General features: G+C 34.3%; 4 protein-coding genes across 4 annotated transcripts; all 4 read right to left on the reverse strand.

Moving 5' to 3' along the window:
* Positions 1–2,128: 2,128 nt before the first annotated feature.
* LOC130970772 (ankyrin repeat-containing protein BDA1-like) lies at positions 2,129–3,957 on the reverse strand. The gene is made up of 2 exons (XM_057896953.1): positions 3,349–3,957; positions 2,129–2,800 (listed from the first exon to the last, which is right to left on the reverse strand). Exons 1-2 carry the CDS (start codon positions 3,955–3,957, stop codon positions 2,129–2,131), a joined length of 1,281 nt encoding a protein of 426 aa, XP_057752936.1.
* A 1,667-nt stretch (positions 3,958–5,624) lies between these two features.
* Positions 5,625–7,268, reverse strand: LOC130968915 (E3 ubiquitin-protein ligase RDUF1-like). The gene has a single exon (XM_057894419.1). It carries the CDS (start codon positions 7,117–7,119, stop codon positions 6,070–6,072), a length of 1,050 nt encoding a protein of 349 aa, XP_057750402.1. The 5' UTR covers positions 7,120–7,268; the 3' UTR covers positions 5,625–6,069.
* Positions 7,269–13,421: 6,153 nt separating this feature from the next.
* Positions 13,422–13,967, reverse strand: LOC130969602 (secreted RxLR effector protein 161-like). The gene has a single exon (XM_057895397.1). It carries the CDS (start codon positions 13,965–13,967, stop codon positions 13,422–13,424), a length of 546 nt encoding a protein of 181 aa, XP_057751380.1.
* Positions 13,968–16,664: 2,697 nt separating this feature from the next.
* LOC130969610 (uncharacterized) lies at positions 16,665–17,840 on the reverse strand. Its single transcript, XM_057895413.1, has one exon. It carries the CDS (start codon positions 17,838–17,840, stop codon positions 16,665–16,667), a length of 1,176 nt encoding a protein of 391 aa, XP_057751396.1.
* Between the last annotated feature and the right edge of the window lie 913 nt (positions 17,841–18,753).

Raw genomic sequence — 18,753 nt, forward strand, 5'->3', positions numbered from 1 at the left:
CGTCATTGTTTTCGGTGTCCAGATTCTCTTGTTCAGAATCTGATTCCACATGACCCTCTTCGGGGGATCTGTCCGCCATCACTGGTTGATCTCTCGGGTCCCCGGCAATGGCGCCAATGTTTCGGGGCTTACCTAGAACCGGACGGTGGTTGGGCTTGTTTGTGAGGCCCAAGCGTTGGAGGAGTGTGGTCTACGACTTGGTTTACGTCTGGGAACCACCTCCGAGTTGTGTATGAGAAAGAATGGGAAGTGGTACCTGCAAAGACACTCCAATGCCTAAATCAGCAAGAGTGTGAGCAGGTCTAGAGAGTATTGGGACTTAGAGATACCTGAGGAATGTCAGTGTATTTATAGTGGTGAACCAATAACCACCGTTGGAGTAGTGCCACTTTTTTAGGATGTTAACCGTCCCTTTATCTTGGGGAGGTTAAGATATGGATACTGGAAGTGGTTAGAGAGATTTTGGGGGCATTTACTCATCTGAATGAGTGCTTATCTGCCAGCTAACCCTCGTTCCAGACTTCTTTAGAACAAGTCGTGGTGAGTGCCGACTTCGTAAGACGAAGGTCGGTGCCGGGTGAGGCCCAATCCGTGAGATTAGGACTTTTGTTTGGATCTGGACCTTTACTATTGGGTTAGGGTATGAACAAGTACATATACATGATATACCCAACTTAAACCATATATAAATAAATTGCTGATCTGGATCACAAAAATACATCACGAAATTAAAGGTGAGGCACTCAAATTAAAATTTAAAATTGTTCACATAATTTAAAATTGTTCACATGCAAGTTCTTCAGTGGAAATTACTGAGAATTAAAGTACATGACTAAAATGGATGACCAAGAAATCAACCAACAACACATGATCGTATCAGAGGTCTTGATCAGGTAGCTACAATGGTTTGGCCTGTGCATATTTTATTATACTAAAGCAGTAAAGTGCTCTGCCATCCAGTGGGAAATGCACTTACATATGAATAGACACGCGGTAGAAGAAAGATTAGTCATCAGTAGGATATGTAAATCCAATCAATCCATGGTCAAATTTGTACTTATTAAACCCACGTTGATATCGCTGAAGAAAAGGAGTGTATGCATGTAGGGTGTTCATGCCCGGGTAAAATCGGGTTTGATATGATCCAGATTCGATCCGAAATATATACTAGACCTATTTGTTATTTGTTATTTGTTAGGTTCGAATTTGATTCTAGATCCAATAAAATTTATACACTTTTGGGTCACGATTATACTGAATAAAAACCAGGTAAAAATCGAGCGGTTAACATTACCTTCTTATAAGTTAGCATGTGAAAATATCCAAATTTTTAAAACTCTAACCATGATTTGACATGGTAAAATTCACTTTGAAAAATATAACAAAAACCAACAATTCTTTAAAATTAAAGTATAACCATAATCAATATTAATATTGTCTAATAATACCAAATATTTAAATCAATACAAATAACCAATATTATACATAGTGTAAAATCTTATGCATTTTAAACATAAAACATTAACTTATAGTTTTATAATGACTAATAACATAAAATATTAAGGTTTAAAATACTTAAATTCTACATAAGAATAGCCATCATCCATAACTAATAACACAAAATATTAATTGTGTATGACGACGGACCAAGTTCAGGTGACCCGAATTATGCCACGGACCTGACCAAAAATAATGACCGAATCTATTTTTAAGACTCTTATCCGATCCTAGACCCGGTAAAATCACACAAAATTAACCCTAAAAAGTTCGAGACCGAACCGAGTCTTCAGGTCGGACCAGGCCATGAAGACCCTATATGCGTTTGATTTGGAAAAATGTCTCTGTATTACTAAAGTGTGTGGACAAATTGTTTATTACTGAACTTTAGAAGATGTGAATCATCAAGAATTACTCTAATTATTAATAATGGCTAATTCAAGGACTAAAAGCCACAGTTGAGATCAAGAATGGAGACGAAGAATTAGCCCATATCTTTATTATTTATTGCATTACAAACAATTATATTAAATTAAACCATACAGAACAACAGCAAGAAAATAAAGCCTGAATTGAAACAAAACAACCAATAAACATGCAAACTTTCTAGCAAGGATAGGCACACACATAATCAAACTATAAACTTGTGTAGTTCTAACTTTAAGTCTGCATAGAATCTTTTCGCCTTCAAAGTCAACGAAGATGCTGAAGGTAAGTTCATCATCATTTCAATGGCTACCAAGCAATAAATAACAACATAAACAACCATCGTAACCGTAGCTATGTGTCTACCTCCAGTTGTTGGCGATATCAGCTGCATAGAATAAAGATAGCTGAAGGCAAAGGAAAAAATTGGCCCAAGCAACAGAAACCCAACGGAACTGCTGAGTATTAGTGTAAGAATCGTAAGTGTTGTGACCAAAAGCACGAGCGTGTTAATGGCTAATATGGCAACAAAACCACTGGCTGACAGGACAGATTTTCCGGCCGGAGGACTAAGTACAGTTTGGTAGATTCCGGTTAGAAGCAGAGCTGCAACTACCAAGTAAGATTCGCGCTGTATATCTGAGATATTGTGTCTAGTGCGTTTTACACGGATAATTATTCTTCGGTGAAGTGTGATGTTTAGTTTGAGTTGAGTTGCAAGGGTGGGATCATCTTTAACCGATGAACCGCGTTTTGCTCCAACCTTCTCTAATTCTCTCTCCATCTCTGTGCTACAAGCTCTGTCTAAAGCTGTTCTGTTTTCTGAGTTCTTGCTGTTTAAATTCATCCTTTTACACTTTATCAACAAATTCAGAGCCTATGAAACATTACAGGAACACATAAATGAATTTACACCAAATTTGTAATTCTATCAAGGATAATACGAGTTTTATTAAATTTTAAGATAGATACTTGTTAAAGTCAACGATATTAATTTTTTTTAAATTGTAATATTATATGCCTCAATTACCCTAGTTAAAAAATTGTTGTTTAAATGTAAAATTTTTATGTTTCTGTTTTATTCAATACATGAAATTCTTAACAAAACTTTTTATACTTCAATATACTTTAACTTTCAAATTCATAAGTCATAAAAATAAGAGGTACACTAAAATTAGCCACCTATATAAAATATATGCTGAAATATAAATACATATTGAAAATAAATTAAATTACATATATATTTATACACAAATACATTGGTGGCTGATTTTATTGTACAAATAATATTTTGTAAAAATAAAGATGAGTATAGATGTATGTCGGGACTCAGAATCCCGCCAAAATGATTTGTCGGGTTGAGAAATACTGTCAAAAATTAAAAAACAAAAAACAAAATGAGTAGAGATGTAGAGAAAAGTGTACTTGTATGTCATGATTGAGAGCTGAAAGATGTAAGATGGTGTTGCCTCCCTCGTCTTTCCAGTTCAAGATAGAGCGTTCCAAGGTTGCAGCACCTCTGCGAGTATTTGTCCTGAGCCAACCAATGAGCACTTGCAGAGCCTCCAACTGTTGATGTTTCACCGCAACATGAAGCGCAGTCTCCATTCTCACAGTCACATCCTCAATGGAGTCAGGACAAACCTCGAGAAAATAGGCCAAAACTTGAGCTTCTCCCTTTTGACTTACAATTGTATGAAGAGGAGTAATGCCTTCTCTTCCTTTGACTCGGACGAGGTCGTTGTTGATGTCCACGAGGCGACGAACCAGTTGGCCATGGCCTTTTTGAATGGCAAGGTGGACGGGGCTGAGGCCATGCGTGTCTAGCTTCAAAGCAAATGAAGGTTTCAATCTCATAATCTCAGTAGCAAAGTGGATGTGGCCAGCAGATGCAGCTGTATGCAGAGGAGTCTCAACAAAGGGTATGGCATCCACGTCTTCTAGAATATATGGATTTGCTTCAATTAGCGCGTAGAGACGGTTTATGTCTCCGGATTTAGCAGCTTCTTCTAACGGGCTAATAACATTCGCCATCTTTAATAATTTGTTTGTTGTTGAGCTTCTTTAATTTGTTCTTAACGAAGACTCCAAAACCACAAGTTAATTCAATTATATCATACGATTATCCACTTTTAGACTCCATTAGATTCGCCAACAGAATAAACGAAATCCAGAGTATGATGTATGAAACTCATTTTAGAGTGAGTAATTATTAAGAATCACTAGCAATATTGAGTTCAGGGCTTTGAAACTGTCAAATCTTCAGAAGAAAAATAAGTTATTCAAAAGCTCCAGCCTAATTGAGTTTATCTTGGTTTAATTCCATGACATCACGGGTTTGATGTGTTTTTAAAAGAGTAAAGTATTAAATTGGTCATTTACGTTTAGGCATAATCCTGTTCTAGTCCTTAAGGTTTGAAGTGTCCTATTTGAATATAAAAAAGTTTTATTTAGTTTCAATTTAGTCTTACCCGTGAAATCAAAGTTAAATAATTAAGGAAATATCCTGCAAAACAGCAATACAAGAATAAGATCGATAACCTGGAGAATAAGTACAAGTTTCATAGGCACAAAATCAACCGTAGATGTATCAATACATTTATTTATCATTTTTCTTATAATTTAAATAAAATATTTTCTATAAAACTAAGGAAAATGATAAATACATGTTTTGATGTATCCACGGTTGATTTTGTACTACTAGAACTTGAACGTATTCTCCAAATTATCAACCTTGTCTTGTACTACTGTTATATAGGACATTTCATTAATTATTTAACTTTGACCTCACGGTGGGACTACATTGACGTTAAATGAAACTTTTTTGGATTTAAATATAACCCTTTAAACCTTAAGGACCAAAATAGAATTACGCCGAAACGTAGGGGACCAATTTAGTACTTTACCCGTTTTTAAAATTTTGTGGATTGTGTTAGATCAAAACCAGATCAAATGAAACCATCTAACTTAACCACGAACGGGTTTCAGAAGAACCACAAATTCAAATATAAAAAGGACATTGCTTTCAGGGTCAACGTTTGCAAACTGCAGTGAAAAACAGGAAAAGTGAATTTCAATCTTAATTAATTGATAACTGCGTAGGCCAAATCAGAATTTCGTACCAACTTGAAGCGCTAGAAGGTTACAGGTTAAATCAACAAGAATGATATTTCGAATGCTGTTGGGATTTTTTTAGCAATGTCAACAATAGTCTAGAGATGTGGACACGCTGCCTCAAAGGAGAATTATCTTGGTTGTAGCATTGACCACAACATTCATTCATTCAGAATTCAGATAACTCAAAATGTGCAAAATATATTTAAAAAGCACCCTAAAAAGATTTAAATTTAAATTTTTAAAACATTTATTACACAAAAAATATAAAAAATATCAAAACTTTTCAAATAGATAAGTAGATAACCTAACAAAGTAACAATCAGTGAATCACCGCATAGCAAAACCCAAAAAGTGAAGGAGTTCATGAAAGCCATGACGACAATCTAAACAGCAAAACATTTTAATGCATACTCGAAATTTTAAGAAAAATGTTAGTCAATTAATTTTTGTACGCCAAATGAACTTTTAAACATGCTAATATTTGGCTTGGATAGTAGTCCAATATTCAGTACAGATCCCATGTAAAGCAAAATCAACAAAAGCGCAGCTATGTGAATCATACAAAAAACACTTGCAAAAGGGCATAACAAATGTTGGTACCATTTATGTAAGAGTACCCATTCAATTCCCATAGAATTTGAAGGGACAAATCAAATAATCTAAATACAAGGGAATAAGCATTATTTCCCCTTTCCCAATTCATGCTCTGTCCCCATGGCTACTGCTGGTGCCAATTACAAAACTGCAGAAATAAATGTAATATTCCACCACCAGCTGCTACAACAATATTTATCTTTATCAGTGTTGAACATCAAAATTGTACCCATCAATGACCATTTCAGAAGAACAATTTCCATTGATTTTGAACTAAACGGCTTAACCAGTTCACAATCCCAGAGAGAGGGAAACTAGAGCTCCATCTAATTTTTATAGTTTCATGCTATTTACAGTATGAATAAAAGATACTCAACTAACTAAAACAAAATGTATGTTTTGTTCTCTTAAAAGCAAAATCTGAACTCAAATAAATCAATCTTCAAATCTCCATGTTCGCCTCCGCGAGTTCCTATTGAACACCGATCTCAGCGAAACGCGTTCCGGACCAAAAAATCTAGACCTGCTAGAACCCAATCTTCCAAAAATTGACATGAAATTTCGAAAAACCCTACGAATTCCATGACTTTCCCTAACCCTATTGCTCCTCACAGAACGCGAAATCCTCCTCGGAGCTCCGTTAGGGTTCAGTGCTCCGTCCATCTCCGTGTACACGACGGGAAGGTGGTTTTCACCTGCTCTCCGGCCACCAGAAAATCTACCGACGGCGAATCCCCCTCCCGGCAGCCTCCAAATCGTTAATCCAATCGATTCCTCGTCGATTGAACCCGACATCAACGAATTCTGATCCGAAGGAAGCTCGTGTCGACACACAGGGCACGAATTTCGAATCGAAAGCCACGGAACGATGCAATCGGTGTGGTATATGTGCTTACATGGAAGCTCACGCGCCTCCGCACGTAGCTCAAATGCTTCCTTACACACGGCGCAGTGCGCTTCGGCACGCACGTGCGCCTCCGCGATCTCCACCGCCGGCATCGACTCTATCGCCGCCTTAGAAGCGGGTGGATTCTCCAGCCGCCCAAACGCGTTCGTCTCGATCTGCGAGAACTGCTCCAAAAGCCGGTCAAATCCCGAACCTAACAGAAACTCCGCAATAGCTGGCGGCAGAGGCCGTAAACCGCTTCCGTCGCCGTCGTCGTAGTATAGCTCGAAGGCAGGACCACCTTCACGATCGGCGTCATCGCTGGGGCCACGGAGAACAATCACAGGATTGAAAGGGGAGCGGTTTCCCGCGGCACTGCGGCGGCGACGGCGGAAACCTTGGTGGCTGGAATCGGAGACGTCGGAGAAGGGGCTGAAAAAGTGGTCCGGAGACGGGTCGGGTCGGATCTGTTCGACAAAACCGCTATTGCAGTTAGGGCAGAGGATGTTGTTGGTTTCAGTTTCGTCCATGATGTGAACGAAGCTTGCGCAGCTGTAACACCAAAACGACGCCGTTCCAGGTTGCGTTTCGAAGTTCATTTGCGAATTTTTCAGATCCGAAGGGGTTAGAGTCAGAGATAGAGAGTGTGTGGTAAGGTCTTAGAGAAGGGAGCGTGAATTTAAAGGATTAGAAGAAAGATAGAGAGAGAGAGAGAGAGAGGAGCGGTGTGAATGAATGAATGTGTTAGCGTGTTAAACCCACGCGTTTAAGTTGTCCATTGCTGGTTAATACAAAAAGCAATTAGAGCGTTGGCCTGTTTGTGGAAGAAGGTGCATAGTAATTTCTATAATTATTTTTTAAACGGCAGATTAACTAGAATTAGAATTGATTGATGTGACGTGACGAATGCATGAGGCAACAAGGTGGTGAAGACTCAAGAAGAAAGTGTTGACCGTAGACTACACTGCACGGCAAGAGACGCCAATTTTGATTTTGAACAATTCATGGAAACTTCTTTTATTTTTATCTTTAAGCCCTGGAAGTAGAAGCAGAATAAGATACAAGCTTGGTGTTATTTTTGCTACTGAGTTCTCAATTTATTTTAGGAAAAAAGAAAATGGACTCTAGAGGATTTAATTTGCACAAATCAAAAGTATTAGAATGTTGAGCTACACATCTTTTAAAGATTAAAATATATAGGGCACATGGAATAAATTAAAATATAGTTGGCAAGGTATTGGTATTGCTGTATAAGATTCCTTAAACAAGGGAAAAGGGTAACTCAATGGAGATAGCATTACCAATTACCATGATTATGGTATGCTTGTAACTCCATTTTGTGGCAGAGACTCTTGATGTGAACATGGGATGTTTGGCTTACCTACACATTCAAAATTTTAGTTTCATGATTCTACCCTTGACCTATCTAGGCCCCACTTCCATTCCAATCTTTCTATGGTCCCACTTTTACGCTCCTCTTCTCTTTTCTCAAATTTTTTATCTATTAATTAAATTAATCTTAAATTTTTCTCTTAATTTAATTGATACCCTAAACCTGTCCAATAAATCCATCTTTACTCAATTTTCCATTCAAGTTCCATAATTTTTACATTTTTGTAAGAGAATTTATTTGAATTTGTGATGGATTTTAAACACACACAAAAGCTATGGTTATATTTTAAATTTATTATATACTTTTTAAATCCCACAAATTTGAAATGAAATTTCAGAATATATTAAAAATTCTCACAAATGAGTTCAATTTTTACAAAATAAAATTTTTTAAAAAATATCCATTCCGGAATCAAATGAAAATTTAAATGAAAAGGCAAAACTTACAACAACAAAAAAAATCAATATAAGAAATTTAAGATGAAATTTAAGTTTACCATTTATTTTATTATTTCTTTATGCACTTCACCCTTCACTTTAATTGCATTATTCCAACTTCATTTCAATCATCCTTGCCCATTTTTCTTGAGTAAGATTAAGATTTCACTATCCAAATATTTCATTCTTGTCAACATTCTTTACTCGTAATTCTTTTTCATTGACTTGAGCTTTAAAGTATGCTTGGCCGGAATTGCTCTTAAAGGGGTCAAGAACCCTCCCTTACTTTAATTAAGATTCATCAACTTTTTCAAGCTTCATGTATTATCTTGAATGAGTAGGTATTTTAGCCTATGCATATAAAGTCTATTAATTAAGTAATTGAGTCTCTATGTCCCAAAATAATACAATAGAATTGAAGAAACGTTTTCCGTTTAACACTTGATTAGTCATTTTAGGTGTTTATTATGTCAAAATTAAACAACCTCCCAATACATTATTATTATTATTTTATAAATATTATGACACTTATTTCTTTAAGTAACAACTTCAGTTTAGATAAAAGTTGAAAGCTCAAATATCAGTGGTGCATTATAAAATATACATTTAGTTTCTTTTTTACTAATTATTATAATACTTAATAATTTAGTCTAATTTATTCCCAAAAATTAAAAAAAATACAAGTGTTGAACACTGCACATTGACCAACTCTATATGAGCTTGATTCTAGATCATGATATAATATTATCTCATATGTGACATAATTAAATTGAGTTTTATAATAAGGAAAGTCAATATAGTCATAGCTAATCAGTTTGAATTAAAACGTATTATAGGAATTAGGAAGCAATCTTCAGAATTTTTCATGTTGATTGAGAAATGTTTACTTTCTAGCTTTAAGCTCATTTATATTATATCCTAATTCATATTTTTATCCATGTCTCCCTAAAGCATATTTATTAATCTCAGGAAAATAAAAAAATATCTAAGTTGAAAATTCTAATATTTAACAACTAGCAAGGTCGTAAGTAGCACCAGCAGGATAGTATATATAACTGTATAAGCTTGCATTAAAGGGAAATTCAATTCATGACAATTAGTTCAATTCTAGCTTTTCATAATACAAATAAATATAAAGTTTTGATAAAGAGTGAAAATTATTTCTTTTAGCTAAAGAAAAAGTTTAGCCAATGTTACTATTAAACTTGGCCAATTAATCTTCCAAACAATCCTGAAATTTCTTCATGTTTGACCTTTTTAAAGGGCTGAATAATCTTATGGTTTGGTCACTAAGTAAATCTTATTTTTTAGTATTTACAACATGGGAAAGTCGTATATTCTGTAAACCTAACTATACCTAAGCGCATGCATCATCAAATATAATGTCTCTCATACATAGAAAAGGTTTCAGATAATAATGACAAATTTTGACCATTCAAAATAATCCCTGGTTGAAGATGATAATATATTATATTGTATCATTTGTTATATATTTAATTATTTATATTTGATCACCTCTAGAGTTTGGTTGACAGAATAAAAAATTATTGGATGGGCACTGAATTGGGTATCAACTTGCCAAATTAAAGAGTGCTATCAAAAAGAGCACGAGGCATAATTTTAATATTCCCAAATCATTTTCATCTTTTATTACGTTCTATATAATATACAATATGGTGGAAAGAGCCACCTCCATGCATTGTGCTAAAGTTTGTAGTTATGTTAGGTTGAAAAAAAAAACTGTGATGGAAGAAATAGAAGTTGCTGTATACATAAAAAAAATAACTTAACATAATAAAAGAAAATTTATTTGTGCAAACATCAAAATTATCTGAAATGTGATCAAATAGAGGTTATTTATCTGTTCCGTCAAAATTATCTATAAATTTCCATCGTTTAAATATTGGTGGAAACTTAAGTGCAGTCGACTTCACATGAAGTTGATACCTGAAAACCGTTAAATGATTTGAGTGATTTGACTAAATTTTCATCTAACGGCTTTCAAGTATTAATTTTACGTGAAATCGACCTCACCTAAGTTTTTACCTTAAATATGAGTTAGCTTCGAAATTTTCTGTTAACATTCCTCGAATAGATTTTTAGTGCGCAAACAGTGATTTTTTGTTTTGGGTCTGGCTGTAACTATTGTTAATTGCCACTTGCCCCTTTCATTATGACTTACGAGGCCTCTATACAAAAGCCCATATCCGATAATTGGGCCAAAACAAACTAAAACGATAGGCTCATCGGTCACAAACAAATACCCAGGGAGACCCAAAAAAAAATTAAAAAGAAAATTGATCATAGCAAATTATATATATATATATATATATATATCATATTATGTGTATACAAAAAATCAAACATGGTGTATATTTATGTATTTGATATTTCATAAAGTTTAAATATTGTAAATAAATATAATTATTAATCTATTGTAGATTTTGATTATTTTATTACGTGAGATTTAATTATTCTAGTAATTTAATATTTGATTCTGACTTAATATCTGATTTTGAGTGTTCGGATAACATTTTTGTACAACTTGAGTTAATCGATTTGTCTCTGTTTTCCAATTCTACCTTAGTTACCTTCTAATACTATCGAAACTAAGCACTTAAGCAGTTAACATGATACAACTTAAACTTCTCTACATTTAAATGTGGTGGTCCTAATTCGTGTCTATTCCTATGCACCATTTGAATTTATATGGATTAATTAAGATTTTTCATTTGAACATTTGTCTTACTTAATTCTTGTACCGCGAGCATCCAATTAAACAACATTATCCACTTATCATTGAAGAAAAAATAATAAAAAGGAACAAAATAATATTTTACAAAATGCGATAAGTTCTTATAAGGGATACAATTATCAATCAGGACGCAGAAGCCAAATGTCTTGATATCCGAAAACTGATTCTTCAAATATTATCACACTATAGACCCTTGATAGAACCATCTCGAGGGAGGAAAAAAACAAACTGGTAGGTGACAGAAAAAAAAAAATTATTGACATAGATTAAAAGAAAAGAATACAAAAAATTTGCTTTCTAAATGTGAAATGTGAATCATGTTGTCCTTGAAAAATGATTGGATGACCGTCCTAGGGTTCTTAGCCGCTTGATCTATCAAAAGTCCAAAATCAGTCACCAATCACCATCTTGGATGGATCTATGCTGGGAGAGCTGAGCCATATTTGAGATTTTTGTTTTTTTTAATAAATTTTGAGAATAAAATTATAAAAGGGTTGTTAGGTTGGGTGTGATTTGGACTAGTTTTAGGTTAGCCTAAGTGATGAAGTTTTATAAACAATTAAATTAATATAAGGGAATTTACCAAAAAAAAAATAATATAAGGGAAATCATTTAGTGCCCAAAATTTTTTGTCTAATATAATGAATGTATTTTTTATTTTTAAAAATTTAGTGTCCAAAAGTAGAAATAAAACAAAGTGGAATTTATTTTTTTATTTTTAAATTGAGAAAATTCCACTCCCCTCTTCTACGAGATGCTAAAATGACACTCTCCTCCCTTTTATTTTATAAATGTACATTTCTCACTCTTTTAACTTTTAAAAAACCTCATCTTTAATCTATTTTAAACTTTTTGTGTTAACTAATATTAACTTTATCCATTTTTTAAGAAAAAAATAATTTTTTAAAAAAATACCCATTAACAAAAATTTTATTTTTTATCATTAAATTTTATTTACCAAAATATTCTTTAATAAAATATTCTTTTATTGATTAAATTATATTTTTAAAAAAATTTAATATTTATATTATTTTTTTCTAAAATACTCTTCAATCATTTTTTAATTATTAAATTATAATTTTACCAAAATTTTCATTAATAATTTTTTTATATTTTACTATCAATTTTTTGATATCTATATATATTATTTTAATATTAAATAAAAAATTTTAGTAAGATTATTTTTCAATATCAATATATATTAATTGTTACACATATTAACAGTGGTAAGATTTTTTTATTTAATGTTAAAATAATATATATTGATATAAAAAAATTAATAGTAAATATAAAAATAATTGTTAAAAAAATTTTAGTAAAATCACAATTTAATAATTAAAAAATTATTGAAGGGTAGGTATCTTAGAAAAAATAATTTAATTATTAATTATTTTAAAAATATTTTGGTCAAAATACAATTTAATTAAAAAGAAAATAATTTATTAAAGAGTATTTTGGTAAGCAAAATTTAATGATAAAAAATAAAATTTTTTTAATGGGTATTTTTTCAAAAAATAATTTATTTTTCTTAAACAATGGATAAAATTAATATTAGTTAACACAACAAAATTTAAAATAAATTAAAGAGGAGGTTTTTTAAAAGTTAAAAGGGAAGAAAATGTACATTTATAAAATAGAGGGAAGGGGAGTGTCATTTTAGCATTTCGTAGGAGAGGGGAGTGGAATTTTCTCTTTTAAATTTTATGAATAAATATTAAACATTACAAAAGAGACCTTAATATAATGAATGTACACATAAAACAAAAGAAATAACAAAAATATTATTTATATAATAAAATTAATTATTTAAATTAGATACTATATATTTATATATTTTAATATATATTGATAAAATTCATATCCGTGAAGAGATTGCAAGTTGATTATGGGTGCGAGAAAGGAGAAGCAGAGAGAAAGAGCATATGAAAGTGAGAGATTTCTTATTGAAGAAATAAGGAGAATCACAAAAATGTTAACTATATCGTAACTGAAGATATATACAAGTGCTAACTAAAGGCTAACTCTAGTTAATTGATAACTGTGGTCAGTTAATAGTTCTAACTAACTCTGGTATAAATATATAGGCTAACACTATGTTAAGTAACATTATATCAGCTAATATCTCCCCTCAAACTAGGAGTGTGAATATCTAACAATCCTAGTTTGGAGAAACATGAACTAAAAGGTCCTGGTGCCAGAGTCTTAGTGAGGAGGTCGGCTGTTTGGTTGGCTGAGGTTACTGGCAATAGCTTGAGAACACCCTCATGCGCTTTATCTTGGACGATATGGCAGTCCGCTTCAATATGCTTTATGCGCTCATGTAAGACAGGATTGGCAGCCATGTGTAGTGCAGATTGACTGTCGCTGTAAAGAATAAAAAGGGTCTTTGTGAGAGACTCCAAGCACCTCTAGTATCCGAAGGAGCCACAGCCCTTCACATGTAACGTTTGCCAAAGCACAGTACTCAGCTTCAGAGGACGACCGAGATACAATTTGTTGCTCGGTGCTTTTCCAAGATACCAAAGTAGTGCCAAGAAAGAAACAATATCCCGAGACAGACCGCCTAGTGTCGAGACATGTCGCCCAATCAGCATAAGCGAACCCCGTGAGCTTGAAATCGATGGTGAGAGGGAAGAACAACCCAGTGGCTAGAGCGTTCTTCAAGTAACGGAGTATCCGTAGAGCTACTTTGTGGTGTTCAACAGTCGGAGAGTCCAGATATTGGCTCAGCTTACCAACCACAAAGGCAATATCTGGCCTGGTGTTGGTAAGGTATTGAAGCTTACCAATGAGCCTCCTATAGACCGAAGCATCATGGTACGGGTCCCCGGAAGTTTTCGAGAGATGAATCGAGTAATCCATGGGTGTAGTTGCTAGTTTTGCCTCCAATAAACCGAATTCCTCCAAGAGATCAGTGGTGTACTTCTTTTGATACAAGGCAATTCCTCTAGTGTTTTAAGCTACCTCTATTCCGAGAAAGTATTTCAACTTTCCAAGATCTTTAATGCTGAATCGAACATCCAAGGTGAATTTAATTCGGTCAATCTCGAAACCATTATCTCCTGCCAAGACAAGATCATCCACATACATTAAAATGGCTATGAACCCTGACTTTGTGCGCTTAGTGAAGAGAGAGTAATCGGATTTGGATTGTGTGTATCCAGATTTAGATAGGACAGAAACAAGCTTAGTATTCCACTACCGACTTGCTTGCTTGAGGCCGTAAAGAGACTTATTTAGCTTACACACAAAACCAGTAGGAGCAGTCAGGCCTTCAGGAATCTTCATGTAAACCTCTTCCGATAATTCACCATGCAGGAAAGTCATATTTACATCCAATTGTTGGATGATCCACCGCTTCGGGACAGTAATGGAAAGAAGAACTCGCAGTGTGGTCATTCGAACTATTGGACTAAAGGTGTCGAAGTAGTCAAAAACTGCTTGTTGAGTAAAGCCCTTAACCACCAACCTGGCCTTGTGCCTTTCTACAGTGCCATCCGCATTGAATTTCACTTTAAAAATCCATTTTGAACCCACGACATTCTTCTCAGGAGGTAGACTAGTAATTGTCCACGTTTGATTATGTTCAAGAGCACGAAGCTCATCATCAATTGCATCCTTTCAACACTTTAAGCCCATAGCTTCAACATAAGACTTTGGTTCTGAAATGGTAGCAACAGCTAGGGAAAAGGCTTTGAACTTTGGAGACAAATGGTTGTATGAGACAAATTTTTAAAAAGGATACCTGTTTGAAGTTGAGGATGCTAGTATAGACGAAATTGTAGGATAATGATAATCATGTAAGTATACAGGTGGTTGCTTAATCCGACTAGATTTTTGAATTGGTGGGGGAGGAGGCGAGAAAGATGCATGACCACTAGGAGCGGCTGTGGCCTTATCAGGAGTAATGGCAAAATCTGAATGATGTGCAATGTCATGAGATGCATGTGGAATGCTAAAAAAGGTGCCAGACTCCATAAGAGTTGGAGTTTTATCAAGCATAGATGCATGGTGTGTGTTAGGTGAAATATGTTCATGAAGTGTGTCAAGTGACTCAAATCTAAAAGGATCAATGACCTAAAGTAGGAATGCTGGATTGTTGCGAGAGTTATCAAGAACCACTGGTTGGTCAAAATTGATTAAAGTCTTGTGATGAAATGGAAATACTTCCTCATAGAATTGAACATGTCTATAGAGGAGTATTTCTCTTGTGTTTATGTCAAGCAAAATAAAATCCTTTACATTGTGTCTATATCCTAAAAAAAATGCATTTTTCTTGTACGTTCATCAAATTTTCTTCTATGGGCAGTGAGAGTGCAAGCATAGGCTAGGCAGCCGAAAGTCTTCAATTCCATCAAATTTGGAATTTTGGAAAATAATATTTCATAAGGGGATTTATCTTTTAAAACTGAGTTTGGTACTCGATTGATAAGGTAGGTAGCATGTCCAACTGCATAAGTCCAGTAACATTTAGGAATTGAAGAATGAAAAAATAGTGCTCTAGCCATGCTTAATAAGTGTTGATGCTTTCGTTCAACTACCCCATTTTGTTGGGGTGTTTCCACACATGATGTTTGGTGTAAAATACCTTTTTCAGCAAATAAATTGTGTAGTTAAAATTCAGACCCATTGTCCAATCTAAAACATTTTATAATTTTTTCAAACTGTGTTTGAATATATGCTACAAATTCTTTAATCAACAACTGAACTTTAGATTTCATTTTCATAAATAGAGCCAGGTGAAACGACTCTTGTCATCAATCACAGTTAAAAAGTATTTGTGTCCCGCAATTGAGGGAGTAGCATAAGGGCCCCAAACATCAATATGTACTAAGTCAAAAATTTTACTAGATTCTGTGACACTTTGTACAAAAGGGAGTTTCTTTTGTTTGGCATAATGACAGAAATCACAAGGCTTCATACAATCTATACTATCAAAGAGAGGATATTTCCTCTTTATTACAAGCATCCTATCTGCAGGTATATGTCCAAGTCTAAGATGTCATGTTTTTGTACTATTTTCTACACTACGTTGTGCTGGTATATTAGATGATGTATCTATACTATGAGATGTGGGTGTTGTGTGAGATGTGAGTGCAATCTTATGTGCCTCCTGTGAATTTGGTGATGTAATTATCAATGTGTAAAGACCGCCAGCCACACTAGCATACCCAATCATCTTTCAAGTATTCTTGTCTTGTATCTCACAAGCAGTGTCAGAGATGGAAAAATAGCAATTTAACTATTTGGCAGCTTTAGAAACTGATAGCAGATTAAAAGTAAAACATGGTATGTATAACACATCAGTGAGATACAACTTGTTTGAAAACATGATAGTTCCAGCGATGTGAGTTATTGTTTGGTGACCATTTGAAAGTTTAACTAAGATTGGTTTTATATTGTGATAGCTATGAAAATTGGCTAAAGAAAATGTGACATGATTGGTGGCACCGCTGTCCATGATCAGGTATGTGTATAAAAGGACTTTGTAAACAAAATTTGAGATATATGTGCACTCATGGATAAAATATAGCTCGGTATACCTGACTGTGTTGTGGTTTAGTTGATGACATGACCAATCTGTGAGGAATTGTCCTGTTGAATAAGAGCAATTAAAGTGTCTTTTTGTTCTTGAGATAAAGAAAACGTGGATGTCTTGCATTCCCTTTTCTGAGTTGAAAGCTGCAGCAATGCCTCACTTGACTTATCAATTTTCACACCAGGTGAGGTTGTTGCATAGTTGAAGGCCTTTTGTGGTTGTCTCATATGTAGAGGGGGTCCATATTTCTTATAGCACGTGTCTACCAAGTGTCCTGTCTTGTGACAGAAAGAACATAGTTTGAGAGGCCCTCTTCCTCCTCTACCATCCCTTCCTCGGCTAGAATGACCTCTGCCCCTATAGCCATTTGCATTTTGATGTTGAAAGTGCTTCTCATTCTCAATCAGGTCAGAAGAGCTTATGAGAGCCCTGGGTTCACCATTATCTAAGGAGTGGAATTGCCTCTCTTGTTGAGTTAACATGCCAAAAACTGCATTCACATCAGGTAAAGGTGCCATGAGTATGATTTGAGACCTAACGGTACCATACTCTTCATTCAAACTTCTCAGTAATCTCACTAATTGGCGCTGCTTTCTATATTTTCTCATCACTCCTAAATCACATGTGCATTCTACACCACAGACGCAACTCGGAATAGGTAAAAAAGTTTTCAATTCCTCCCAAATGATTCGCAGTTTAGTAAAATAGGCAGTTATACTAAGTTCTCCCTGTTTAGCTGTGTACATTTCTTCCTCTAGATCAACAATTCGAAATATGTCTCCTTGATGATATCTGTGCTTGAGATCATTCCACATGTCATATGCATTTTCATTCCAAATAACGCTCTGAGAGATTTCACTACTTAGGGACAGATTCAGCCAAGCTACTGCATAGGTATTACATTTTTCCCAAGCTAAAAAATTAGAATCAGTTTCTTCAGGTTTCGTTAGGGTTCCATCAATGAACTGCAACTTGTTCTTGTATTTTAATGCAACTCTCATATTTCTGGACCAAGAGTGATAATTCGAAGCAGTTAAAGTCACATTCACTATCGAGATTATAGGATTCTCACATGGATGAAGATAATAGGGGCTGTGCAGGTCCAAGGTTGAATTGGTTGAGGGATTGCGAGAGTTCGCACCGTTCGGAGAGGGATTGCGAGAGTTCGTACCGTTCGGAGATGCAGAGCGATTCATTCTGCACTGAGAGTTCTGGAAATTGGTGAGTCAATTCAGGAGTCTTGTGAAGTTGCGAATGTCGTTTGGAGAGAATTCATCCTCCATATCTGAGTCTAGATTCTCCAAATGTTCCTCATTCGCCATAGATGGACTGAATCGGGACTCTTCAGTAACAATCTCCTTCTTTCTCTTAATTCAACTCAGATCTCGTCGCGATTACAACCTCCACACTCACTGCACCATAATAAAATTCAGAGCCGTGAAGAGATTGCAGGTTGATGATGGGTGCGAGAGAAGAGAAACAGAGAGAAAAAGCATATGGAAGTGAGATTTTTTATTGAAAAAATAAAGAGAATTACAAAAATATTAACTACCTCCTAACTAAAGATATATACGAGTGCTAACTAAAGGCTAACTCTAATTAATTAGTAATTATGGTCAGTTAACAACTGTAACTAACTCTGGTATAAAATATGATTCACTTTTTATTTAAAAAAATATATAAAATAGACTATTATAAAATAGTAAAGTAATAGTTTAACTATTTTTAATTTTATAATATTTATTATCTATAAACTTTATTATCTTAATTTAAAAATAATTAAAATATTACTTTATCGTTTTACTATCCTTTTTATTTTAGAGGATTTTTTTCTCTTTCTATTTATACATTTTTTCTATTTATTCAGTTCCACTTAATTTTTAATGGTTCATTTATGATTTACCTGCATGATAATTGATAAAGTTCAATTATGCTAGTCTTAATTGGTTATCACAGCGCATAGGAACATGAGCGAAGGCACTTCTGACGAAGCACAAACACGTGTGCTTCACATTAAACCAATTCGCAAAAACGAAAACAAAAGGCCCATAATATATAAAGATATTTAGAAGATCAAAAATATCTGGTTAAGTCGTCCACGTTGGCACC

The sequence above is a fragment of the Arachis stenosperma genome, chromosome 3 (assembly GCF_014773155.1).
Source record: "Arachis stenosperma cultivar V10309 chromosome 3, arast.V10309.gnm1.PFL2, whole genome shotgun sequence".
NCBI classification, from domain to species: Eukaryota; Viridiplantae; Streptophyta; class Magnoliopsida; order Fabales; family Fabaceae; genus Arachis; species Arachis stenosperma.

Excerpts from the sequence above, each read along its gene's own strand:
- LOC130968915 (XM_057894419.1), bottom strand. The coding sequence starts at position 7,119 with ATGAACTTCGAAACGCAACCTGGAACGGCGTCGTTTTGGTGTTACAGC.
- LOC130970772 (XM_057896953.1), bottom strand. The coding sequence starts at position 3,957 with ATGGCGAATGTTATTAGCCCGTTAGAAGAAGCTGCTAAATCCGGAGAC. Across the intron at positions 2,801-3,348 it reads CTCTCAATCATGACATACAA|GCTCTGAATTTGTTGATAAA; the intron begins GTACACTTTTCT and ends AATGTTTCATAG.
- LOC130969610 (XM_057895413.1), bottom strand. The coding sequence starts at position 17,840 with ATGAATCGCTCTGCATCTCCGAACGGTACGAACTCTCGCAATCCCTCT.
- LOC130969602 (XM_057895397.1), bottom strand. The coding sequence starts at position 13,967 with ATGGATTACTCGATTCATCTCTCGAAAACTTCCGGGGACCCGTACCAT.